This window comes from Gobio gobio (genome assembly GCF_949357685.1).
Source record: "Gobio gobio genome assembly, chromosome: 3".
NCBI classification, from domain to species: Eukaryota; Metazoa; Chordata; class Actinopteri; order Cypriniformes; family Gobionidae; genus Gobio; species Gobio gobio.
Window position 1 is genome coordinate 66,137,752 of NC_137099.1, and position 27,963 is coordinate 66,165,714.

General features: G+C 40.3%; 1 protein-coding gene across 1 annotated transcript in view; it reads right to left on the reverse strand.

Moving 5' to 3' along the window:
• LOC307124243 (uncharacterized protein) overlaps positions 1 to 27,963 on the reverse strand; it is a 110,125-nt gene that overhangs the window by 60,466 nt on the left and 21,696 nt on the right. Inside the window, exons 13-16 of the mRNA XM_079813290.1 lie at positions 27,889 to 27,951; positions 12,749 to 12,823; positions 12,544 to 12,648; positions 7,686 to 7,830 (exon numbers count right to left, since the gene is read on the reverse strand). Of these exons, the coding sequence (XP_079669416.1) occupies positions 7,686 to 7,830; positions 12,544 to 12,648; positions 12,749 to 12,823; positions 27,889 to 27,951 (388 nt within the window). The remainder of the gene's footprint in view (positions 1 to 7,685; positions 7,831 to 12,543; positions 12,649 to 12,748; positions 12,824 to 27,888; positions 27,952 to 27,963) is intronic.

Genomic DNA, 27,963 nt, shown 5'->3' on the forward strand with positions numbered 1-27,963 from the left:
TTGATTTGAAAAAATACCGGTTAATAACGTTATTTTAATTTAGCCTATACTTTAAACAAATATGTATAAATAGACTTATTTTTCACTCAATAATAATAATACGCATGGTAATTAAACTTGAATATTTATTTCATAACATTTTTAAAACCACAACAGAAATACATGCATTAATTACAAAGCATAAACAGCGGACCTGTTTTAATGGAGCGTTAGACAATTGAAAGTGGCCCTCTTATGCCTAATTCTTTTCAGAAGAGTGATAACATTCTTTGTACATAACTTTTTTTCAACACGACTTGTTTTAAAAATTGCATGAATAAAGAATAAATAAACTGGATAACCATTGCTCTTTTAATGCACCCTCAACTGGTAATTTCAAAGCAAACACTGCGCAACACGTCCTTGCATCACATAATCAAATTCAGTCAGCTAATAAAGCTTGATCATTTAATGCAATATAACATACCATTTAATACAAAGCATCAACCGTCTATATAGAAAACATTGACCTGTCCTGTATTGGCAATCTGATCTTTGATGCTTGTAGCCTACTTGGATAGGCTTAAACGGAATCCATAAACTAGCCTAAATCAGTCTATTTGAGCTTAAAGTCTGTACTGCTTATTTAAACGTTCAAAAAGAATGTCCTCCAATACCTGCACATTCATTGTAGACCTCAGCGGGGAAAGAAATCGAGCTCTACACTGACTTGCGTTACCGGTAGATTCATAGATGACTGGTGCGCGGGCATTTCACTCACGCTTGATCCGTCAACAACACATGCCGTACTACTCGATTCATGATTGGTCACTGCCAAATTAAAGTATTAAAAGAACGATAAAATAACATTATTAACCGGTTAAGGTCATTTCAAATTAACGTTTCTGTTCAGAACGATTCAAATTGATTTTGATTTTGTTTTCATTTTTGAGAGCCCTGTTTTTGATTATGGTATCCCCAGAATGACATCCATCAGCGTTAAGATAACCAGAACAATAAAACATTATTCAGACACACACAGACATCAAGAATCGTTGTATGAATCTCAATAATGGCGACAATGAAAAGTGTAATGCTGCAATGCATACTGAGTACCAGCATACACTCTCAAAAAAAAAAAAGAGAACAAAATTGTACCTTTTAACCCCTTAACTTTTAACAACTTAACTGTCACCGTCCTGCAAGCGGGATGTTTTCCAGCCAGCACAGCGATGTAGGCTCCACATAGGTTAGCCCAGATTAAATGAACACTGCTCAGTGTGCACACTACAGACTGTTAAGTGTAAAACTGGATCAATGTTGGAGTTAGAGATAATTAAGTGATTCATTAAGTGATGATTGAGCATTAATTATGAACACCTTATGTCAACAATCAGAATAACTGAAGGACAGAGAAACAACAACTACAAGTGACTTCAGCCACAGCCTTAGATGAAATCAACTGAAGATAAAAGAAGACATTAAATCTCTGAAGATCTCAGCAGAGGAGGATTAAACAACTCCACAAACAGCATTACCAGCTTCACACATTACTAGCCAGACTGACTTTATTTATGTCATCACAGGTAATGTTAATGTGTCATTTTGTCTTCTCAAGTACCTAGTCAGTTTTTGTGGAATTTTTGCCCCCTTCATTTCTGATACTCTTCCCATCCCTAAAATATTTTCAGTGACACTCAGTTATTATTTGAAGTAATCATGCAGAAGTAAATCATCATGAATACAATTATTTATTTATTTCTTGCAGACATCCTATGACACTACAGCTCGACAGGGACTGCCCTTGTACCTTTAGGGAGTGTGACACAATACCTGTCTGGTAGGTTGTCAACTATTGTTTCTCATATTATCATTGATCACCATTATTTATTAAATGGTTGGTTAATATTTAAATAATAGTTTTCCTCAAGTTTTTACAAGTTTTAAGTTTTGTTTGCAAGAGTATTTGTATTTGAGCTTTGATTTTTAAATTTACACAATCAACCATTTTTCTTTAATATACTTCTTAGGATGTGCATATTACCAGCGTTACTGGGCACCCTTGAAGTCATGGAGGACAACCTCTCGCTGTAAACAAAGACATGTCTAAACTTCAGCATCTTCTTGGAGGAAACTGTGGTCATAGAGGACCTATCTGACCTTCCCACTGCTTTCACGGTACTCTTTGGACTTCTATACGCTTAAAGGGATAGTTCACCCAAAAATGAAATTACTGTCATCATTTACCGACCCTCAAGTTGTTCCAAACTGTATTAGTTTCTGTCTTCTGTTGAACACAAAATAAAATATTTTGAAGAATGTCGGTACCAAAGAGTTGATGGGCTCCAGTTTTATTCCCAGTCCCTACTATGGAAGACATTGGGTGCTGTCAACTGTTTGCACAGTAAAATCCCCAGAGTTAAATTAACACTGCTCAGAGCACATATGGTCCCACTCTACAGAGTGTTAAAGTAACACTGAATCAGTGTTAAAGTTAATGAGATAATTAAGAGATTAATTAAGTGATAATTGACCATTAGTGGTGAACACCTGATGATAATGAGTAGAATCACTGAAGGAAAGAGAAAAAGAAAAGCACAAGAACTACGACTGACTATTAAAAAGACATTCAATCTCTGAAGATCTCAGCAGAGGAGGATTAAACAACTCCACAAACAGCATTACCAGCTTCACACATTACTAACCAGACTGACTTTATTTCTATCAGATGACTACAGAAGCTCTTATTGAGGTTTAGATGTTGATGTTTTATTGAAAATTAAAGTTGTTTGAAGTTACCATTATTGTGATTAGTGTTTGCTTTAATTGGGCTCTTGACCCTTGACTTGCCAACATAAGTTTTTCTCTGGCTGCTGTAACTGTTCGTTACAGTGAAAATGGCAAGAAAATCTTGACGCTTGTTGTTTATGATACAGTTGTTATCATCATATAGTGCCTTATTTGCTGATCCCCTGAAAGTCATTGATTATAGGAGCATTGTGATTCTAGGGCAGAAGATCCAGCAATGTTATCATCAGAGAAACTAAACAATTATCCAAAAAAAATTACGTAAGATTTGTACTGCGGTTTAATAACACATCACACAATAAGCACTTCTAACTCCTGCGAGCTTTACTCACACACAGAGATCAAGAATCTGCCTATGAATCTCAACAATGGTGACATGCTTCATGCCACAATGCATTCTGGGTGCATCACGCAAAACTCATCTATGGCTCCCAGAATGCATTGTGGCATGAAGCATGTCACCATTGTTGAGATTCATAGGCAGATTCTTGATTTCTGTGTGTGAGTTCATCTCGCAGGAGTTAGAAACGATTAGTGTACAATCGATTGCAAAACTTATTCAGCTTTTCTGATTAAAACAGTGTTAGATCTTTTCTAAAATCACAATAAAAAAAGTGAATAGTATATTGCTCATACTCAGTCATAAAATCAATGAATTAAATCATTATACAATGATCATATTCTCATCATCGAGCAGCCGACAGCATCTGATTGTGTTTACTCTTGCTTTTCTTGCTATAGCAAACTCAGTTACAGCAGCCAGAGAAACACTAATGTTAAAAAGTCATCAAACTGCCCAACTAAAGAAAACACTGATCACCATGATGGTCACATTAAAAACTAACAATTTTCACAACAAAATCAAACAAAACATTTGTTAATTCTCAATAAGAGACGTCTGACAGAAATAAAGTCAGTCTGGTTAGTAATGTGTGAAGCTGGTAATGCTGTTTGTGGAGTTGTTTAATCCTCCTCTGCTGAGATCTTCAGAGATTTAATGTCTTTTTTATAGTCAGTCGTAGTTCTTGTGTTTTTCTTTTTCTCTTTCCTTCAGTGATTTTGCTCATTATCATCAGGTTTTCATCACTAATGGCCAATCATCACTTAATTAATCTCTCAATTATCTCATTAACTTTAACACTGATTCAGTGTTACTTTAACACTCTGTAGAGTGGGACCAAATGTTCTCTGAGCAGTGTTAATTTAACAGTGGGGATTTTACTGTGTGATTACCAACATTATTTAAAATATCTTCTTTTGTGTTCAGCAGAAGGAAGACACTCACAGGTTTGGAACAACTTGAGGGTGAGCAACTTTTGGATGGAATATCCTTTTAATATTGAGTATACAAAAATATAAAATATACATTTATAAAATAAAATATACATTTGAGGCAGTGTAGAACATCTTTGTAGGAATGCTGTTTGCTTAAATGTGATTGTATTTTGTTTACTGGAACATTTTTAAGACTTAGTCTTGAATTTAAAAAAAAGTGTTTTTTTTTTAAAGTGCACAAGTTTTTATTGTGGTAGCAATACTATTATTGATGCATTTTATTTGTTTCCTGTGAGAACTATTTAAAGGGATAGTTTACCCAAAAATTATTATTCATTATAATTTGATGTTTTAAACTCATTTGCCTTCCTTTCTTCTCTACAAACAGAGATATTTTCATAGGCAATCCATACAATGCAACTAAATGGGGTTCAGAACCTTCAAGATATATACAATCCATGTGAATCCAGTAATTTAATCCAGGTGTTCTGAAGCAATACAGTCAGATGTCAAGATGTAATAGACTAATATTTTAATCTGTTTCTTATCCAAAACTGATTGTATTGCTCTAGAAGGCAGAGCTTAAACCACTGGAGCTTTTTGTGTGTTCTGAAGAAGAAAGGGAGTCATATGAGTTTGAGATATAAGGGAATACATGATGATAGAACTATAATTTTTGAGTTAACTGTACCTTTTAATAGTAATTCTAATAGTCAATAATGATAGTTTACTAAAATAGCATTGTAGTGACTGCAAAAGGCTGTACAAATTGTTTTATTAAATGTCTTGATGCATTTTGGAATAAATGTTTAGTTAACATTATCTTGACTCACTGTTTTCAGTTTTTGACTTCAGCAAAGTTTTTGTAGTTTATCTAACGTAGTATTTCTTGGTACTAATTTCCCCTAGCATTTTTTTGTTCACTCAACTTTAGACATTGAGTTCTACAGACAATTTTTTTTACAACTGACTTCAGCCACAGCCTTAGATGAAATCAACTGAAGATAAAAGAAGACATTAAATCTCTGAAGATCTCAGCAGAGGAGGAATAAACAACTCCACAAACAGCATTACCAGCTTCACACATTACTAACCAGACTGACTTTATTTATGTCAGACGTCTACAAAATATCTTATTGAGGTTTAGATGTTGATGATTTATTGAAAATAATATTTTTGTTTGACGTCACCATTATGATGATCAGTGTTTACTTTAGTTGGGCTCTTGACCCTTGACTTTTTAATATAATTTTTTCTCTGGCTGCTGTAATTGTTTGTTACAGTGAGAACAGCAAGAGACAATTGATGTTGGCTTGTTGTTTGTGATAGAGTTTTTATCATCATATAGTGCCTTATTTGCTGATCTCCAGTTTAATAATACATCACACAATAAGCACTTCTAACTCCTGTGAGTCACACACACACACACATCAAGAGTCAGTCTATGAATCTCAACAATGATGACGATGTTTCATGCCGCAATAAATTCTGGGTGCATCATGGAAAACTCATCCATGGCTCCCAGAATGCACTGTGGCATGAAGCATGTCACCATTGTTGAGATTCATAGGCTGATTCTTGATGTCAATGGGTGCTTCTCAATATCTCTCTTCTTTTCCTCACACCTCCGTCCTCCATCCTATGACCCGGAAACCAACCAAGCTCAGCCATCTTTTAGGACATTTCAATTCTCTAATTGCATTGCGAGGAGGCGAGGAGTCATGAGTGAGGATACACGGGTGTATCCTTTGCGGAAGTGTTTTATCGACTAAACGTGACGCACGTATTAATTCTCCTCCCCATTCACATCTTGCCACAGTTTGACACAAATGTATAACTGACAGTTGCAGAATCAAATCAAAGCACAAGAAAATGAAAAAAAACAAACTGATATACTATAAACAACAAATAAAATGCAGTTAATAACTGGGAATAAATAGTTGTTATTAATAACTGGTAATATTAAATAAAATATGGACAAATGTGGTATTGTGTAGGGGTTGAAACTATTACAATATAAATAGTTATCTCAAATCTTCCCAATGTGCAAACTAAATCCAGCAGTGTAGATTCATTATTTGATTTTACGCTTTGAAGTGACGCTAAAGGGAGCGAGGATATATAATTTCACTTGATTAAATTCCTCCGTCCTCGCGTCTTTTCCTTGTGTCCTTCCCTCGCATCCTGAAAGTGTAGAGATAAGACGCGAAGAAAGCAAGCTAGGAAAGGAAACGAGGATGCAAAAATAAGAATTGAAAAGCACTCGGTGTGTGAGTACAATTTGTGGGAGGTCAATTGCTTAGTCTACAATAGGCTTTAAAAGTATCTGGTTGTGTGTTTCTCTTGCTTTTCTTGCCATAGCAAACTCAGTTACAGCAGCCAGAGAAACATTTACATTAGAAAGTCATCAAACTGCGCAACTGAAGAAAACCTCAATCACCATAATGGTGACATTAAAAACTAACAAGTTTCAACACAAAATCAAACAAAAAAGGAATTAATCTTTGTTTATGTTTTTTTTTTATTATTATTTGAACAGATTTTGTGTTTTGTTAACACTGCAACAAAGACCACAAATTCACAAAGCCAAGAGTCAAACTGCCCAACTAAAAGAAACACAATAAAACATCAACATCTAAACCTCTCTTAATTCTCAATAAGAGCTTCTATAGATGTGTTTCAGGGTTGGAGCCAAACTCTGCAGGACAGTGACTCTCTAAGACTGAACTTGCCTACCCCTGCTCTAAGTAGAGGAGAACAATGGTATAATTGTACCCTAACAACCTTTAAAAGGTACAGTTATACGTTTTGTTCCCCAAGAAACAAAATTGTACCTCCACTGTACCTTTTTTTTTGAGAGTATAGTACAAAAATCGTCCATGACACCCAGCATTGATTGCAGCATGAATAAACAATACTGCAGAATTGTCCAGTTATTTTATTTGATTATTGATATTTGCTTTTATTTTTTAGAGTTGATCTGATTATCTTTTTTGTTGATTGACACCATTCTTGAGATTCATATTCTGATTCTTGAAATCTCTGTGTATCTAAATGATGCTGTAGTCCAATTTTTTAATTAAAAGTTTTTGTTATGGTAATCTACTTTACAGCATTGCTGGATGTAACCAGCTACTAAGTAATTAGTTACTGTAATTTAATTATTTTACCCTTGCAAAAATAAAGTATGGAATTAGCCTTTTTTTCTGTAATTTAATTACAGTTAACTCTGATGTAATTTAACTAAATACTGTGTATAGACTATCGTGGAATTAACATAAAAACGTAAAGTCTAATTTTAAAATGCATGTATTTATGTATCCTCACATTTGTAATACTTTGGTCAGTTAATACGAATAATTTATGTAGTTTTATATTATTTTTTTGAATGAGTTGTTTCATGTCTTAAATCATTTCATTTGCAGAAACCGACTGTTTTAAATTGGCCGACTGCCATTTACATTTATAAACTAATATTTATAGTGTGCTATAATGTGAGCATATTCATACTGTGAACTTATTTATTTTGAGTCAATCAAAAAATAATATTTCTTAAAGTAAAAATAACTTTCAGCAGGCCTTTTACTAGATACATCACTACAAATTTATAAATGCAGAGTTACCTGATTCAGAATCAATGTACTTAATTTTCTTGCACCAGTCATGAAAGAACTTCTCTGCTTTCTGCTGGACGTTCTGATAATCAGTGCTTTTGTAGTACACCCTCACAAGCCATTCATGAAACTTCTTTGGCTTGAGACTTGACACCTACAGAGAAAAAATAAACCAAACACAACCTGTTAGCCTTTCTCCAGCCACCCACTGAGCAGAGTTATGTCCAAAAGACGTCTTTTCAATGTCTTTGCCCCTAGAGGCGTACGTTGAAAAGACGTCCACTGAGGAGCCAGAATGAAAGTTTTTATGACGTCTGTTTTTGACGTGTTCTGCACGTCCGATATAGACGTTCATGGAACCTCAAGGTTAAAAACTAGTAATGTGCTCATTGTGGACATATTTTCCATTTGTAATTGCAAAGCAACTCACAGACAGTGTGTGTTTGTCCAGAAATCATGAAAATAAAAGAAACTTCGCTCACACCTTTAGACACTTTAGACAACTTAGCATCTGTAATTCACACATCTTTGGATCGTGAGAGAATCGTGGGATTCAATCCAGGATCTTCTTGCTGTGAGGAGACAGTGTTTCCCACTGAGACACTGGTGCTGCCCTTAATCACAGACATAAGACACACTTTGACTATTTCTGTCAGACGTCTACAGAAGCTCTTACTGACAATTAACAGAGCTTTAGATGTTGATGTTTATGGTGAATTTGAAGTCACCATTGTGGTGGGAAGCGTTTGCTTTAGTTGGGCTCTTGGTTCCCGTATTTGTGTTAGCTTTTCTTTGGCTGCTGCAACTGTGTGTGTGAAACACAATAGCTGTGGCTGAGAAAGCAAAGATAAAGTGACTTCAGGGGCCCGTTCTTCGTACCTCGCTTAATACATCTGAGATGATTTGACAGATCCCAGATCTTTTAATCGTGATAACTGATCTCTGGCTAATTTGGTTCTTCAAACGAATTTGCGGATTGGATTAAAATATCTGGATTAAATGATCTAAGATCACTGCGCGTTCTTGTGTTCCCTGAAGAGGGCAGATGCATCGATACTCGAAACCACGATCAGCAATGCAGCGATTGGCTGGCGTCAAGACAGCAAAGTAATGACATCATATAATTAAAAAGCCACCTGGCAAAAAACTTGACAAATCACACAAAAAAGCCCACAAATTTCTGAACCTTTATAAGGAAACAGCCAAACGACCAAACCAACATAAAAGTTATAATAGATCAATGATAAATGTTTTTTTTTTAAACATGATTACCAATTATTTATATTCACGATTTTATACAGTATTTGTACACCCTTTACATTTTTATTTCAATGTTGTAATTTAATTTTTAATTCAATTTGAAGCAGATTTGTAACGTGACAGTATTCAAGTTTCTTATGGGTCAAGATCAAATTATCAAATTATCCTCTCTTGCGCTGCATCAAGCCACTCCCATAATATCCGTGATCACTTAAATTAATGCACGGCTCAGATTAACTGTACAACATGTGTGTAAACCAATAAAAATAAAATTATATAAAATAATTATTCCATCACAAATAAATCGCTCAATCAAGTGGCTGTCTATAGTATTATACACAACATTATACATTCTCATATACATATAGGCCTACATATACAATATAACATTTTTATATTATTATTTAAAATTATTATTATTGCCCCCCGTTCAGTAATGCACTCTTGTAATAAAGTAGCAGTGGCTGGGACAGATTTTAAGTATCACCTCAAGATGCAATCTAATCCTGTTTACATGAAATAAGCCTGCTCCCGAGCAGGTTTAAGCTTACGGACCTGTTACTATGACAACAAGTCCAGGATGAGCTTCGAAGAACCAAACAATCCGAGATCATGTCAAATCGTCAACAATCAAATCCAGCTAACTGAGTTAGCGAGGTACGAAGAACGGGCCCCAGGTGTTGTCAGCTCCTTGTTGATGACTAAATCATCAGAAAGCAAGCAGCTAATGTTGTGTTTTAAGTTTTGCTTGCTCATGGTAAATATTCATTTGTTTATAGCCACTAGAACCTTTTAAATCCACTGTATTGACACTACTAGCATTAACATAATCACTTATCCTGAGAGACGATAAAACAGTATGAGCACATTGTTTTGAGAAAATATTTCACATAGTCACACACAGACATCAAGATTTTGCATATGATTCACAACAACGGTGACAATCAAGCATGAGTTTTGTACTATGAAGCTACCCATCATGCATTGCAGCATGAAGTTTTTTTTTGTTTTGATTTTCACCGTTGTTGTGAATCATATGCAAAATCTTGATGTCTACGTGTGACTGTGAAATATTTCCTCAAAATAAGGTGAACATGCAGTTTTATCATCTTTCAGCATAAGTGATCATTTTAATGCTATTGGTGACAATACAGTGGATTCATAAGGTTATAGTGGCTATGAACAAATGCTTTTTTTGCCAAACAAGATCAAAACTCAAAAGAAAAACATCAGATTCTTGACTTCTGATGATTTAGTGAAGGCGCTGACAACACCTGAAGTCACTTTATCTTTGCTTTCTCAGCCATAACTATTGTGTTTCACACACACAGTTACAGCAGCCAAAGAAAAGCTAACTCAAGTACAGGGACCAAGAGCCCAACTAAAGCAAACGCTTCCCACCACAATGGTGACTTCAAATGAAACATAAATATCAACATCTAAAGCTCTGTTAATTCTCAGTAAGAGCTTCTGTAGACGTCTGACAGAAATAGTCAAAGTGTGTCTTATGTCTGTGATTAAGGGCAGCTCCAGTGTCTCAGTGGGAAACACTGTCTCCTCACAGCAAGAAGATCCTGGATTGAATCCCACGATTCTCTCACGATCCAAAGATGTGTGAATTACAGATGATCAGTTGTCTAAAGTGTCTAAAGGTGTGAGCTAAGTGTCTTTCATGTTCATGATTTCTGGACAAACACACACTGTCTGTGAGTTGCTTTGCAATTACAAATGGGAAATATGTCCACAATGAGCACATTACTAGTTTTTAACCTTGAGGTTCCATGAACGTCTATATCGGACGTGCAGAACACGTCAAAAACAGACGTCATAAAAACTTTCATTCTGGCTCCTCAGTGGACGTCTTTTCAACGTACGCCTCTAGGGGCAAAGACATTGAAAAGACGCCTTTTGGACATAACTTTGCTCACTGGGCAGTAAATAGGATTTCACTTTCGTGACTTTTCCCCAAACATACACAGTAAAATCCCCAGAGTTAAATTAACACTGCTCAGAGCACATATGTGTCCACTCTACAGAGTGTTAAAGTAACACTGAATCAGTGTTAAAGTTAATGAGATAATTGAGAGATGAATTAAGTGATGACTGGCCATTATTGATTAACACCTGATGATAATGAGTAGAATCACTGAAGGAAAGAGAAAAAGAAAAACAAGAACTACGACTGACTATAAAAAAGACATGGAATATCTGAAGATCTCAGCAGAGGAGGATTAAACAACTCCACAAACAGCTTTTCCAGCTTCACACATTACAAACCAGACTAACTTTATTTCTATCAGACGACTACAGAAGCCCTTATTGAGAATTAACAGATTTTTTGTTTGATTTTGTTGTGAAAATTGTTAGTTTTTAATGTGACCATCATGGTGATCGGTGTTTTCTTTAGTTGGGCAGTTTGATGACTTTTTAACATTAGTGTTTCTCTGGCTGCTGTAACTGAGTTTGCTATGGCAAGAAAAGCAAGAGAAAACACAATCAGATGCTGTTGGCTGCTCGATGTTGAGAATATGATTATTGTATAATGATTTAATTAATCGATTTTATGACTGAGTATGAGCAATATACTATTAGTTTTTTTTTATTGTGATTGTATTCTAATCACTTCTTACTCCTGCAATATTAACTCACACACAGACATCAAGAATCTGCCTATGAATCTCAACAATGGTGACATGCTTCATGCCACAATGCATTCTGGGAGCCATAGATGAGTTTTGCGTGATGCACCCAGAATGCATTGCAGCATGAAGCATGTCACCATTTTTGAGATTCATAGGCTGATTCTTGATGTCTGTGTGTGAGAAAAATTTGCAGGAGTTAGAAGTGCTTATTGTGTGATGTGTTATTAAACTGCAGTACAAAATTTATGTAAACATTTTTTGATAATAGTCTAGTTTATCTGATGAAAACACTGCTGGATCTTCTGCTGTAGAGTCACAAGGCTAATATAATCAATGACTCTCAGGAGATCAGTAAATGAGGCCATTATATGATTATAACAACTGTATCATAATCAACAAGCATCAAGTTTCTCTTGCCGTTCTCACCGTAACGAACAGTTACGGCAGCCAGAGTTAACCTTATGTTAAGAAGTCAAGGGTCAAGAGCCCAACTAAATCAAACACGGATCACCATAATGGTAACTTCAAACAACTTTTATTTTCAATAAAACATCAACATCTAAACCTCAATAAGAGCTTCTGTAGACGTCTGACAGAAATAAAGTCAGTCTGGTTAGTAATGTGTGAAGCTGGTAATGCTGTTTGTGGAGTTGTTTAATCCTCCTCTGCTGAGATCTTCAGATATTTAATGTCTTTTTAATAGTCAGTCGTAGTTCTTGTGTTTTTCTTTTTTCTCTTTTCTTCTGTGATTTTGCTCATTATCATCAGGTGTTCACCACTAATGGTCAATCATCACTTAATTAATCTCTTAATTATCTCATTAACTTTAACACTGATTCCGTGTTACTTTATCACTCTGTAGAGTGGGACCATATGTGCTCTGAGCAGTGTTAATTTAACAGTGGGGATTTTACTGTGCACTGCAGCCATTGCAGTAAATATTTGAGATAAGCAAGCTTTAGTACCTGGTACTTCTCCATCTTGAAGGCTTTATTTGGCTCATTCTTGCTGTAGAAGTGAACGTTTTCAATGGGCTCTTTACCCACTTCACCAAACCCCATCTCAAGAACCTGAATGAGAAGAGATGTCATATAGGATCAAAAGATAAACTGTGAACATAAACAGGTCGAAAATTAGGTGATTGTCTGATCTTTTACTGTTGAAACATACATAGATGTCAAAGTCATCAGCTTTCAGAGGAATGTTGCCCTCGATCTCTTCCCTCCAGTTTTCCCCCAGTCTTTCCTAAAGGTTTTGAAGAATATAAATCAGTCAAATATAACAATAAATGAAAAATAATATAGATAAAATATATTTAAGGCTTTTTTAAATATTCAGTAGTGCATGTGTTACAATCGAAGAAAATATGAATCTGATTAAACAATGTGTGTGAACATCATATAAGGGTCAATGACATGACATGTATTTTTTGTGTCCGAATTCATTATATTCCTAAAAATTATTTTAATAAATACATGTCATATATCAAATTGATCTACAATATTTCCTTTATAAGAAACCCTTTTCATTTTTTTGAAATTCAATTGACTTTTTGAGTTGTGGTGTGTGCAATAAAAAGGTTCATTTTCTCAGTAAAATTCTTAATCAAATAGTTTGGCATGATTTTACATGATAAATTCCTTAAATGAGGGGAAATAGTGTATCAGTCCTATTTCAAAATTATTCTATTACTTAAAAAAACTTTTGTGAGAAAAATGTACTTCCCTAAATGTCAGGGAGGGTCGACATAAAAATGCCATTTTATGCGATGTTCCTTTAAGAAAAACATGTGACAGCATATGACATCACACAGAAGACCCCAGGGCTTTGGTGCAGTAACAATGCAAGTCACCCTCCCATAAATATTAGATCATTTGACATGTTTGAGTAATGATGAAGGTTGATTGAATATATCATGTCAGGTGGTATGACCCCTGGAAAACTTTGAGAATGTGTTGTTATTATAAAAATTTGTATACATAAATGCATGTATAGCCTTGAGCATATGGTCAAACATTTGTAGGTGTCCAAGCTAATGCCTGTTAGATTTTAATTGAGTTTGAAATGTTCGGTGGTGCGACCAGCAAATTTACATTTAAAAGTAGCACTGCAATTGGGTGTTTGAACACATAGAAAAGTGTCAGTTTATATGAACTGGACTAAAAGGGCAATACATAAAGACATGGAAAGGGAATTTATCCTGTGATATGCATTTTAGACACTATGATTCATATCTACATGTTTTTATAAGTGTTAATGTAACAGAGTTAAAAATGTTACTGTAAATGTTATGACTTTCACCAAAATTACTGTGTTTTTGTTCAGTTAATTGTTGTTCCCTTTCGTTCAGTCACTCCGAAGTACGTCAGTGACTGACGAATGGGGGTTTCGCCAAGAAGCCAATTACCTTCGAGGTGTTTAACAGCGCCCAATGGCGTGCCAATGCCAAGGGCATGCGGAATTTGCATGCGTAACTCCGCCCCACCTCGTGGGTATATAAGGAAGTACGCTAGCAACATCGCATTATGTTTCTGCTTTGGAGCCAAGAGTATCTCTTCACTCCTTCAAGCCTGCTAACTGAGTCTTTGTCAAGCCTTCGAGACGAACAGCTTTCCAGAGGCGTTGGATCTACGGCGCGTTCCAGCGATCGCATACTGCCTGCCTGCTGATCTGCGCAGTGGTCCGTCTGACAGCTGGTGTGTGGTCCCTGGGCGCTTTGGCGTCTCTGCGAAGCTTCCTCTCTAAAAGAGCTTACACGTGGCACGTCCTTTTCAGGATGTCTCGCCCGTGTACTTCTGGGTGTGGCCGGTCGCTGACTTCCTCTGATGGGCACAATCTCTGCTTGGTATGCTTGGGTGTTCAGCATGCTCAAGCAGCGTTTGTGGATGAGTCATGTTCCCACTGACGGTCCATGACCATCGCAGTGCTGCGGTCAAGACTCAAGGATCTTCGTAATGAAGTGAGAGTCCCCTAATCCGCACCCCGATCTACCGTTCCCCCCGTGGTCGGTACTTCGGCTGGTGGTCAGGGTGACCTGAGGGTTACGGTGTGGAACAAAGCCCCGACGCTCATGCCTTGGGCCACACCCCCCTCTAGCGCTCCGCAACCCGCGAGCGTTCAGGCTGAAATCGCGGGGCCAGCTCCGGCTCCCCCGCGCATTTCGTTTGGCGCTCCGGAAGATGACGCGATGTCGGTCACCGCATCACAAGGTGGGCTCGAGTCCTCTGAGGATGATGACTCGGCTGTGCTGCCGCCTTCGGGTGCGCCAGCATTGCCTGAGTCGGACCCAGAGCTGACAGCCATGTTGTCTCGGGCAGCCGCGAGTCTAGGGTTAGAGTGGAACCCTCCACCCTGTCCCGAACGCTCGCGGCTCGATGATTGGTTTTTGGGGACCCGCGCTGACTCACGTCAGTCCCCGCCCCCAATACCTTTCTTTCCCGAGCTGCATGAGGAGATTGCCCGGTCCTGGAAGTCCCCGTTGTCTTCCCGTGATCGGTCTAAAGGTGTGAGCTAAGTGTCTTTCATGTTCATGATTTCTGGACAAACACACACTGTCTGTGAGTTGCTTTGCAATTACAAATGGGAAATATGTCCACAATGAGCACATTACTAGTTTTTAACCTTGAGGTTCCATGAACGTCTATATCGGACGTGCAGAACACGTCAAAAACAGACGTCATAAAAACTTTCATTCTGGCTCCTCAGTGGACGTCTTTTCAACGTACGCCTCTAGGGGCAAAGACATTGAAAAGACGCCTTTTGGACATAACTTTGCTCACTGGGCAGTAAATAGGATTTCACTTTCGTGACTTTTCCCCAAACATACACAGTAAAATCCCCAGTGTTAAATTAACACTGCTCAGAGCACATATGTGTCCACTCTACAGAGTGTTAAAGTAACACTGAATCAGTGTTAAAGTTAATGAGATAATTGAGAGATGAATTAAGTGATGACTGGCCATTATTGATTAACACCTGATGATAATGAGTAGAATCACTGAAGGAAAGAGAAAAAGAAAAACAAGAACTACGACTGACTATAAAAAAGACATGGAATATCTGAAGATCTCAGCAGAGGAGGATTAAACAACTCCACAAACAGCTTTTCCAGCTTCACACATTACAAACCAGACTAACTTTATTTCTATCAGACGACTACAGAAGCCCTTATTGAGAATTAACAGATTTTTTGTTTGATTTTGTTGTGAAAATTGTTAGTTTTTAATGTGACCATCATGGTGATCGGTGTTTTCTTTAGTTGGGCAGTTTGATGACTTTTTAACATTAGTGTTTCTCTGGCTGCTGTAACTGAGTTTGCTATGGCAAGAAAAGCAAGAGAAAACACAATCAGATGCTGTTGGCTGCTCGATGTTGAGAATATGATTATTGTATAATGATTTAATTAATCGATTTTATGACTGAGTATGAGCAATATACTATTAGCTTTTTTTTATTGTGATTGTATTCTAATCACTTCTTACTCCTGCAATATTAACTCACACACAGACATCAAGAATCTGCCTATGAATCTCAACAATGTGTTACGTCCAAGGACGTATTGATATTTGTTTCTTCCACAATGAGTGTTTTTGGAGTATTTGTTCTTCTCTCTCTCTCTTTCTGTCTTTCTCCCTGCCTGTGTTTTCTTGCCTGATAGGTAAATGGTTACCACCTGTTCATTCATCTAATCTGGGAGTTGCCTACACCCTGATTGGTGCGTGTCCTGAGGAGTCCAAAATAAAGCTGCAGAGAGAAACGGGGAAAGGCGAGAGACATTCGGCGGTTGAGGCTGATCCTTTTCTCCAAACCCAGACCAGAGAGAGCTTGGTGTGCTCTTTGTTGGAATGTGTAATGTGTAATGGATGTCATGGTGTTAACAAGTTGGTGTCAATTATAATCAGTTAAGATGTTATGGGTAAAGTAGGGTGGAGGATACCTATCTTTTCTCCTGTTTAATGGTTAGTTAGGGAGTGAGGGAAGTTATCTGTTGTTTTGTTTGTTTTTCTTTAATGTAGGTAATTTAACATTTAATTCCTTTTAGGTAGAGGTATTTCTGTTTTCTTTTGTCTAGGCCCTCCTCCCGAGGTAAAGTTTGTTCTTTTTGTTTATTTTCTATTTATTTATGAATGGGCTTTATTTCAAAGGAAATTTATATTTAAATTGGTGATCCCTGCTTGGTAACAATAAAAGGCAGAAACGCCATTTCAGAATTGAAAAGTTGTTTGATTATTTGTTACTCTGGGTCTGGAGAGCTGGAGAACCTCAGTCTCTCCATCTTTTTGTTGTTCGTCGTTCCCTATTTTCCCCTAGATTAAGGGAAGACGTAACAAATGGTGACATGCTTCATGCCACAATGCATTCTGGGAGCCATAGATGAGTTTTGCGTGATGCACCCAGAATGCATTGCAGCATGAAGCATGTCACCATTTTTGAGATTCATAGGCTGATTCTTGATGTCTGTGTGTGAGAAAAATTTGCAGGAGTTAGAAGTGCTTATTGTGTGATGTGTTATTAAACTGCAGTACAAAATTTATGTAAACATTTTTTGATAATAGTCTAGTTTATCTGATGAAAACACTGCTGGATCTTCTGCTGTAGAGTCACAAGGCTAATATAATCAATGACTCTCAGGAGATCAGTAAATGAGGCCATTATATGATTATAACAACTGTATCATAATCAACAAGCATCAAGTTTCTCTTGCCGTTCTCACCGTAACGAACAGTTACGGCAGCCAGAGTTAAACTTATGTTAAGAAGTCAAGGGTCAAGAGCCCAACTAAATCAAACACGGATCACCATAATGGTAACTTCAAACAACTTTTATTTTCAATAAAACATCAACATCTAAACCTCAATAAGAGCTTCTGTAGACGTCTGACAGAAATAAAGTCAGTCTGGTTAGTAATGTGTGAAGCTGGTAATGCTGTTTGTGGAGTTGTTTAATCCTCCTCTGCTGAGATCTTCAGATATTTAATGTCTTTTTAATAGTCAGTCGTAGTTCTTGTGTTTTTCTTTTTTCTCTTTTCTTCTGTGATTTTGCTCATTATCATCAGGTGTTCACCACTAATGGTCAATCATCACTTAATTAATCTCTTAATTATCTCATTAACTTTAACACTGATTCCGTGTTACTTTATCACTCTGTAGAGTGGGACCATATGTGCTCTGAGCAGTGTTAATTTAACAGTGGGGATTTTACTGTGCACTGCAGCCATTGCAGTAAATATTTGAGATAAGCAAAAAAAGGTTCATTTTCTCAGTAAAATTCTTAATCAAATAGTTTGGCATGATTTTACATGATAAATTCCTTAAATGAGGGGAAATAGTGTATCCGTCCTATTTCAAAATTATTCTATTACTTAAAAAAACTTTTGTGAGAAAAATGTACTTCCCTAAATGTCAGGGAGGGTCGACATAAAAATGCCATTTTATGCGATGTTCCTTTAAGAAAAACATGTGACAGCATATGACATCACACAGAAGACCCCAGGGCTTTGGTGCAGTAACAATGCAAGTCACCCTCCCATAAATATTAGATCATTTGACATGTTTGAGTAATGATGAAGGTTGATTGAATATATCATGTCAGGTGGTATGACCCCTGGATAACTTTGAGAATGTGTTGTTATTATAAAAATTTGTATACATAAATGCATGTATAGCCTTGAGCATATGGTCAAACATTTGTAGGTGTCCAAGCTAATGCCTGTTAGATTTTAATTGAGTTTGAAATGTTCGGTGGTGCGACCAGCAAATTTACATTTAAAAGTAGCACTGCAATTGGGTGTTTGAACACATAGAAAAGTGTCAGTTTATATGAACTGGACTAAAAGGGCAATACATAAAGACATGGAAAGGGAATTTATCCTGTGATATGCATTTTAGACACTATGATTCATATCTACATGTTTTTATAAGTGTTAATGTAACAGAGTTAAAAATGTTACTGTAAATGTTATGACTTTCACCAAAATTACTGTGTTTTTGTTCAGTTAATTGTTGTTCCCTTTCGTTCAGTCACTCCGAAGTACGTCAGTGACTGACGAATGGGGGTTTCGCCAAGAAGCCAATTACCTTCGAGGTGTTTAACAGCGCCCAATGGCGTGCCAATGCCAAGGGCATGCGGAATTTGCATGCGTAACTCCGCCCCACCTCGTGGATATATAAGGAAGTACGCTAGCAACATCGCATTATGTTTCTGCTTTGGAGCCAAGAGTATCTCTTCACTCCTTCAAGCCTGCTAACTGAGTCTTTGTCAAGCCTTCGAGACGAACAGCTTTCCAGAGGCGTTGGATCTACGGCGCGTTCCAGCGATCGCATACTGCCTGCCTGCTGATCTGCGCAGTGGTCCGTCTGACAGCTGGTGTGTGGTCCCTGGGCGCTTTGGCGTCTCTGCGAAGCTTCCTCTCTAAAAGAGCTTACACGTGGCACGTCCTTTTCAGGATGTCTCGCCCGTGTACTTCTGGGTGTGGCCGGTCGCTGACTTCCTCTGATGGGCACAATCTCTGCTTGGTATGCTTGGGTGTTCAGCATGCTCAAGCAGCGTTTGTGGATGAGTCATGTTCCCACTGACGGTCCATGACCATCGCAGTGCTGCGGTCAAGACTCAAGGATCTTCGTAATGAAGTGAGAGTCCCCTAATCCGCACCCCGATCTACCGTTCCCCCCGTGGTCGGTACTTCGGCTGGTGGTCAGGGTGACCTGAGGGTTACGGTGTGGAACAAAGCCCCGACGCTCATGCCTTGGGCCACACCCCCCTCTAGCGCTCCGCAACCCGCGAGCGTTCAGGCTGAAATCGCGGGGCCAGCTCCGGCTCCCCCGCGCATTTCGTTTGGCGCTCCGGAAGATGACGCGATGTCGGTCACCGCATCACAAGGTGGGCTCGAGTCCTCTGAGGATGATGACTCGGCTGTGCTGCCGCCTTCGGGTGCGCCAGCATTGCCTGAGTCGGACCCAGAGCTGACAGCCATGTTGTCTCGGGCAGCCGCGAGTCTAGGGTTAGAGTGGAACCCTCCACCCTGTCCCGAACGCTCGCGGCTCGATGATTGGTTTTTGGGGACCCGCGCTGACTCACGTCAGTCCCCGCCCCCAATACCTTTCTTTCCCGAGCTGCATGAGGAGATTGCCCGGTCCTGGAAGTCCCCGTTGTCTTCCCGTGATCGGTCTGCAGTCTCCTCCGCCTTCTCCACCCTTGATGGGGCCGCGGCCAAAGGGTACACTGGGGTCCCCCAGGTTGAACGTTCTGTTGCGATGCAACTGTGTCCTCAGGGCGCTTCGACCTGGCGAGGCGATCCTAAGCACCCCTCCAAAGCCTGTCGATTCACATCAACCTTGGTGGCGAAATCGCACAGAGCTGCGGGGCACGCTGCCGCCTCTTTGCATGCCATGGCGATCCTCCAGGTCTACCAGGCCAGGATCCTTAAGGACATGCACGAGGGTGGAGTTGATTCGGGGCTCTTAGATGAGCTGCGTGCCGCCACCGACCTCGCTCTCCGGGCGACGAGGGTGACCGCACGCTCCCTGGGTCAAGTGATGTCCACAAATGTGGTCCAGGAGCGACATCTGTGGCTAAACCTGGCCGATATGCGGGACACCGAGCGGACACGTTTCCTCGATGCCCCCATATCCCAGGCTGGCCTCTTCGGCGGAGCGGTTGAAAACTTTGCCCAACAGTTTTCAACCGCCCAGAAGCAGACGGAGGCAATCAAGCATATACTGCCCCGGCGGCCAGCTGCTGCTTCCACCCAGCCGCCGGCACAGTCGCCTCAGCCTGCTCGCCGCCGAGGACGCCCTCCTAAGGCTCCCGCCCCTCTCACCCGGTCCAAGCAGCAGCCTTCACCCGGGCCGGGTCGCGGAGGAAGCCGTCCCAGTCCCCTCAGGCCGCCCCGCTAAACGCCAGGCCAAGCAGCGCTCCTGAGACGGACGGCTCAGGGATGGGAAATTCTTTCCAGGAGATGGTGGCAGGACCACTCCTTCCCCCGGTGGAGGGCCGGGGGAGAATCCTTTGTTCAGCTGCTGGCCCCCGGGTCAGCAGCACCCTAATTTGGTCAATGAAAGAATTAACACTCTCATCCCTGAGATGAAGTCTGGGTTTTACAGCCCCTACTTCATTGTACCCAAAAAGTCCGGTGGGTTAAGACCAATCCTGGACCTGCGCATCTTGAACCGTTACCTACCCAGGCTTCCGTTCAAGATGTTGACAGCGAAACACCTTTTCGAATGCGTTCGTCCCGGCGATTGGTTTGCAGCGATCGACCTGAAGGACGCCTACTTTCATGTCTCCATCCTACGTCGACACAGACCGTTCCTACGGTTTGCTTTCGAGGGGCTGGCATACCAGTACGCGGTCCTCCCATTCGGGCTATCTCTGTCCCCTCGCGTCTTTACGAAGATTGCCGAGGCAGCCCTTGCGCCCCTACGGCAGCACGGGGTTCACATCCTGAACTACCTCGACGACTGGCTCATAATGAGTCACTCTTGAGAGCAGGTTTGCGAACACAGAGATCTGGTTCTCCACCACTTAGCCCATCTGGGCCTTCGGGTCAACTGGGAGAAGAGCAAACTCTGCCCCGTGCAGAGGATCTCTTTTCTTGGTATGGAGATCGACGGGACAACAACACGGCCACTGTAGCGTACATCAACCACCAGGGCGGTCTACGCTCCCGCCGTATGTCTCAACTTGCCCGCCATCTCGTTTTGTGGAGTCAGAAGCACCTGAGGTCCTTTCGTGCTATCCACATCCCGGGAGAACTGAACCGTGCAGCCGACGAGCTCTCACGGATTCAGCCACTTCCTGGAGAATGGAGACTCCATCCCCAGACGGTCCAGCTGATTTGGGAACAGTTCGGCGACACACAGGTAGATCTGTTTGCCTCCCACGACTCTTCCCACTGCAGCCTGTACTATTCCCTGACCGAGGGCACGCTCGGCACGGATGCACTGGCGCACAGCTGGCCCCAGGGCCTACGCTTATATGCGTTTCCCCCAGTGAGCCTTCTCGCACGAGTACTGTGCAAGATCAGGGAGGACAAGGAGCAAGTCATGTTGGTCGCCCCGTATTGGCACGGCCAGACCTGGTTCTCAGAACTGCTACTCCTTCCGACAGCCCCTCCCTGGCCTATCCCTCTGAGACCGGACCTCCTCTCTCAGAGACGGGGCACTCTATGGCACCCGCATCCAGCGCTCTGGAAGCTCCACGTGTGGCTTCTGGACGGGACGCGGCAGGGTTGAGTGGCCTGCCACCTACGGTGGCCGCCACCATCACTTCCGCTAGGGCAGAGTCTACACGACACCTCTATGCGTTGAAGTGGAACCTCTTCGTCACCTGGTGCTCTTCCTGCCAAGAAGACCCCTGGAAATGCCCGATCGGGGCCGTGCTTGAGTTTCTCCAAGAAGGGCTGGAGCGAAGGCTGTCTCCCTCCACCCTGAAAGTGTTTGTGGCTGCAATATCTGCCCATCTCGACCTCTTGGGAGACAAAAAGGTAAGTCAGCACGACCTGATCATCAGGTTCCTGAGGGGGGCGAGGAGACTGAATCCTCCTCGCTCTCCTCTCGTTCCCTCTTGGGACCTTTCAGTAGTCTTAAGTGCTCTGCAGAGGCCTCCCTTTGAGCCTTTGCGGTCGGTCGATATTAAGTTTCTGTCGATGAAGACGGCTCTGCTGACCGCATTGGCCTCTCTTAAGAGGGTCGGGGACCTGCAGGCATTTTCGGTTGACGAAGCGTGCCTAGAATTCGGGCCGGCTAACTCTGCCTTTGGAGGAGGCAGACCCAGCCTTGGCATTGCTGTGTCCAGTACGCGCCCTCCGCGCTTACGTAGACATGACGCAGTGTTTCAGGACCTCAGACCAGCTCTTTGTCTGTTATGGTGGAGAGCGGAAGGGAAGTGCTCTCTCAAAGCAGAGGCTGTCTCACTGGATAGTGGACACCATTGTTTTGGCTTACCAGCAGCAAGGTCGACCATGTCCCCTTGGTGTGAGGTAGTGTTAATTTTGTCACCTATTTTTAATTTAGTCTTAGTCTTAGTCTTGTGCCAAATGTCCTTGTTAGTTTTAGTCATATTTAGTCATTCACATATCTTTTTTTGTTAGTCAAGTTTTAGTCGACTAAAAGTCTCGTCATTTTAGTCTAGTTTTAGTCAAAAGACAACTCAAGATATCTTAGTCAAGTTTTAGTCGACCAAAAGTCTAGACATTTTAGTCTAGCTTTAGTCAAAGGAAAACTCAATATATTTTGTGGCAAAATAAGTTACATAAAGTACATATAACCTGCATAATGTTTGTGCCACAACACCATAGCTAACTGGTTGATTTACAGCGTAGATCAGCATTAGCTTATGAGACGATGGGCACAAATATCGAGTTCGATCTTGATTCAGTATGAATTCATATGTATATAGCCTACTGTACATAGTATAAGGGAAAATATGTTTTTTACACTTTTTTGGGGTTATATTATATTTGCTTGCATTCTTTACTATTCACTATTATTAACATTTCAAAATTTCACAAATAAGTAAGCAGTTATGATCTGTGTATGTATTAAAGAGCCATACAGGCACCCAGTGGGTAATGGCATTACAAGTGAATTTTTTTATTTTTCCAGCCACAAAATGACTCTAATTTGCCTCTTTGCAGTGGAATTCTCTATTTTAACCTTATATAATACACTAATTGTAATATAAATAATAAAAATATTAGAAGAAAAATATTTTAAGTGATCATTAATGGACCATAAGTATTTCACAAATAGTATTTAGTACCAAAAGATCTCCTCAAAATATTCAATAAATATTATTGAATTAAAATATAGGCTATTTATTTTTGAAATAGTCAAGGTGTATGATCACATTTGACCACCAATGAGTATAAGTGTGACTTAATTAGTAAGGAATACCTGAGGGCTAAAAACAAGAAAAACATTAATATTAATGTTAACAATGTTGATCTCTACCACTCTCCATAATAAAATGATACTGTAAATGTGGCTGACGCACACTATGCTGTACAGTTTACCAAAAATTGCTGCAAACACCTGTAAAGTGAAGCTGTTGTGTAACTTACGCGGCTTAAGCCATTCAAATATACTGACACAGCGCTAGAGGTATTGAGCGCTCCGGGAACCACGTGACCACACGCGCGCGGCCGTGAGATGACAGGCGGAGTCTGAGAGAGACCTGCACTCCAGCAACAGCGGGAACTCTTTCTGAATATTTTGAACAGCTGAATATTCATCTCATGATGTAAAAGTAGAGACAATTGTAGACGAAAATGAAGAGAGATTTTATCTTAGTTTTTATTTTATGCAAAACATTTTAGTCTCGTCCTTTTTCATCAACAATAATGCATGTTAATTTAGTCTTAGTCAGTGTTTTTGGACATTGGTGCAGTCTCGTCATCGTCTCGTCTTCGTCATGGAAAAAAAGGTCGTTAACGAACATATTTAGTCTCGTCTCGTCTGACGAAATTAACACTAGTGTGAGGGCACACTCCACCCGGAGTGTGGCCTCCTCTTGGGCGCTAGCGCATGGCGCCTCGCTAACAGACATCTGCAGAGCTGCAGGCTGGGCGACACCCAACACATTCGCCAGATTCTACAATCTCCGAGTGGAGCCAGTGTCCGACTATGTACTTGCACCCCCGAGGGGCCGGTAATGGACCAGGCTCTGGTGTCTTTGCTTGCTCGCCACTCCACTCCACGGACTGGATACGTGCGATATTCTCCTCAGGTGAGCTCCCCGAGAGCCCTGAGCTCCTCCAGCACTGTCGACACCGACATCAGGTCAGTCTGCCCCTTCGAGCCCAGACCCTCATGTCCGGCCAGGTGCCCCGTGTGCATGGTTCCCCTCCGGCGACCCCAACACGAGTATTTCCACCGTAAGCCTCCTCAGTGAGCAGGTGTCTTTCCCTTGGCAAGCCCCTGCCACCCCTAGGGTTAAAAATCCACCTTCGGCTGGTACCCTAGAGTTTCCCATATGCAGCCCACAGCGGGTCATATGTGTACTCTCTAAGTCCTCCCCACGGGTAGGCATCATTGGCATTCCCTCACTGGGATATGCTTCCCAGTGTACCTTGGTAATCCTGTGATAAGTGGGAGTCCTAGGGCCTTAAGTGGCGGGATCTCACACTTACGCAGGGCACTGGATGACAGCTGAGTGGCGTTGTTGTATTGGAACCCCCATTCGTCAGTCACTAACGTACGTCGGAGTGACTAAACGAAAGGGAACGTCTCGGTTACGTATGTAACCATCGTTCCCTGAGGAGGGAACGGAGACGTACGTTCCTTAACCACGTCAGCTGTGCTGCTGGAACGCGGAGTTCAGATCTTGGCTCCGCAGCAGATACATAATGCGATGTTGCCAGCGTACTTCCTTATATACCCACGCGGTGGGGCGGAGTTACGCATGCAAATTCCGCATGCCCATGGCATTGGCACGCCATTGGGCGCTGTTAAACACCTCGAAGGTAATTGGCTTCTAGGCGAAACCCCCATTCGTCAGTCTCTGACGTACGTCTCCGTTCCCTCCTCAGGGAACGAGGGTTACATACGTAACCGAGATGTTGTGCGACCTCCGGTGGCGACATTAAGTAATTAGTGGGTCATTCGTCTTTAACTTTAACATGTGTAGCCACACTCCTTCCCTCTGCAGAAGTGTTTCTCATGCAGAGAGGGGGTAGGTAAAAATGTGCTCCAGCGAAATGAGATTATTTTGTAACATAATACATGTTTATCTCACAAATGATGTTAAATTGAAAGTTCAGTGATGTTGTGTAATGATATGGTAGTTGATTGTGATTTGTATATGACTAACTTCGTGAAGTTTAGACATAATTTGCTCACCATGTGCGTAGCATGGCTGACGACAACTTTTTGACTAGTGCTTTACAGGTGAACCTCATTTCTTTTTGTTCTTTTGGGTAGATGCACACATCTCTAAATGCCCATTGTGTCGCCAGAGGATATATTTTTCTCCTTATGTTACAGGTGTGTTTGAATATTGACTGTCAAATGTATTCTAATTAGATTCGCGTTGCATCTCGATTTGGTGTTTGTTTAGAAAGAGGGCAGAGAAGTGTTTCTCATGCAGAGAGGGGATGCACACATCTCTAAATGCCCACTGTGAAGCCAGAGGAAATATTTTTCTCCTTGTGTCACAGAAAATAAACAACGCATGATTGAAACGCAGTTCCTCGTGTCCGCCTGGTGATTTGAATGCTGCCGGATAAGGAGCGTTACACTAAGTACACAGCAAAATCCCCAGTGTTAAATTAACACCCCTCAGTGTACATATGTGTCCACACTACAGGGTGTTAAAAGTAACACTTAAGAAGTGTTAAAGTTAATGAGATAATTAAGTGATTAATTAAGTGAGGATTGACCATTAGTGATGAGAAACACAAGAACTACAACTGACTTTAGTCACAGCTTTAGATGAAATCAACTAAAGATAAAAGAAGACATTAAATCTCTGAAGATCTCAGCAGAGGAGGATTAAACAACTCCACAAACAGCATTACCAGCTTCACACATTACTAACCAGACTGACTTTATTTCTGTCAGACGACTACAGAAGCTCTTATTGAAAATTACATTTTTAATATCACCATCATGGTGATCAGTGTGTTCTTTAGTTGGGCAGTTTGATGACATTTTAATGTTAGTGCTTCTCTGGCTGCTGTATCTGAGTTTGCTATGGCAAGAAAAGCAAGAGTAAACACAATCAGATGCTCTCGGCTGCTCAGTGATAAGAATATGATCATTGTATAGTGATTTAAATCACTGATTAACTTTGTTTTTACTGTGATTCCAGGAAAGATCCAGATTGGTTTTAATCAGTAGAGCTGAATATGTTTTCAAGCAGATTCTACACTAATCACTTGTAACTCCTGCGAGAATAACTCACACACAGACATCAAGAATCAGCCTATGAATCTCAACAATGGTGACATGCTTCATGCCGCAATGCATTCTGGGAGCCATGGATGAGTTTTGCATGATGCACCCAGAATGCATTGCGGCATGAAGCATGTCACCATTGTTGAGATTCATAGGCTGATTCTTGATGTCTGTGTGTGAGAAAATCTCGCAGGAGTTAGAGGTGCTTATTGTGTGATGTGTTATTAAACCGGAAAACAAGACTTGTGTACATGTTTTAAACATTGATCAGTTTATCTGATGAAAACGCTGCTGGATCTCCTGCTGTAGAGTCACAAGACTACTATAATCAATTACTCTCAGGAGATCAGCAAATAAGGCACTATATGATGATAACAACTGCATCATAAACAACAAGCCAACATCATCTGTCATCAACTTGTCATCGTAAATTTTCTCTTGCTGTTCTCACTGGAACAAACAGCTACAGCAGGCAGAGAGAAAAAATACTGACAAGTCAAGGGTGAAGAGCCCAACTAAAGTAACACTGATCACCATAATGGTGGCGTCAAACAAAACTATTATTTGCAATAAATCATAAACATCTAAACCTCAGTAAGAGCTTCTGTAGACGTCTGACAGAAATAAAGTCAGTCTGGTTAGTAATGTGTGAAGCTGGTAATGCTGTTTGTGGAGTTGTTTAATCCTCCTCTGCTGAGATCTTCAGAGATTTAATGTCTTCTTTTATCTTCAGTTGATTTCATCTAAAGCTGTGGCTGAAGTCAGTTGTAGTTCTTGTGTTTCTCATCACTAATGGTCAATCATAACTTAATTAATCACTTAATTATCTCATTAACTTTAACACTTCTTAAGTGTTACTTTTAACACCCTGTAGTGTGGACACATATGTACACTGAGGAGTGTTAATTTAACACTGGGGATTTTGCTGTGTAGGGCCTACATTATATGTATATTATTTTAAATTAATATATGGTCGCACCACCTGACATTTTCTGGGTGGTAAAATCTGAAATATTGTTTAATAGTGAATTCATGCTGTCTTAAAAGCTGTAAAACCAATATGAATCAACACCATATATTTTTTGGACATAAACATGCATTTTAAAACGGTTTTGCTTAAAATTATAATTTTTTTATCTTAAAAAAACGTATTTGTCATTGACCCATAAATAGAGGCATATTGATTTAAAACAGAAAACTTTTTTTGTAAATGTTAATTTAGACATTTCGATTTATCCATCAAAATAACACTTTCATTTTGCTGCCCCACAAATTAGTGAACAAGTACTTTGTTTTTATAATAACAATATAATGCATAAAGTTTATTTGAAGGAGCTTATAAACTTTTTTTCTTGAGGAATTCATAATCATGACAGTTCTGTAACATAAATGTTTGAGCTGAATGAGAATGAATACCTGATACACTTTAATCTTCAAGGCTTTATCAGGCTTCTCTTCCAAGCTGTCCTTCAGGTCTTCCTAAAGCATTCA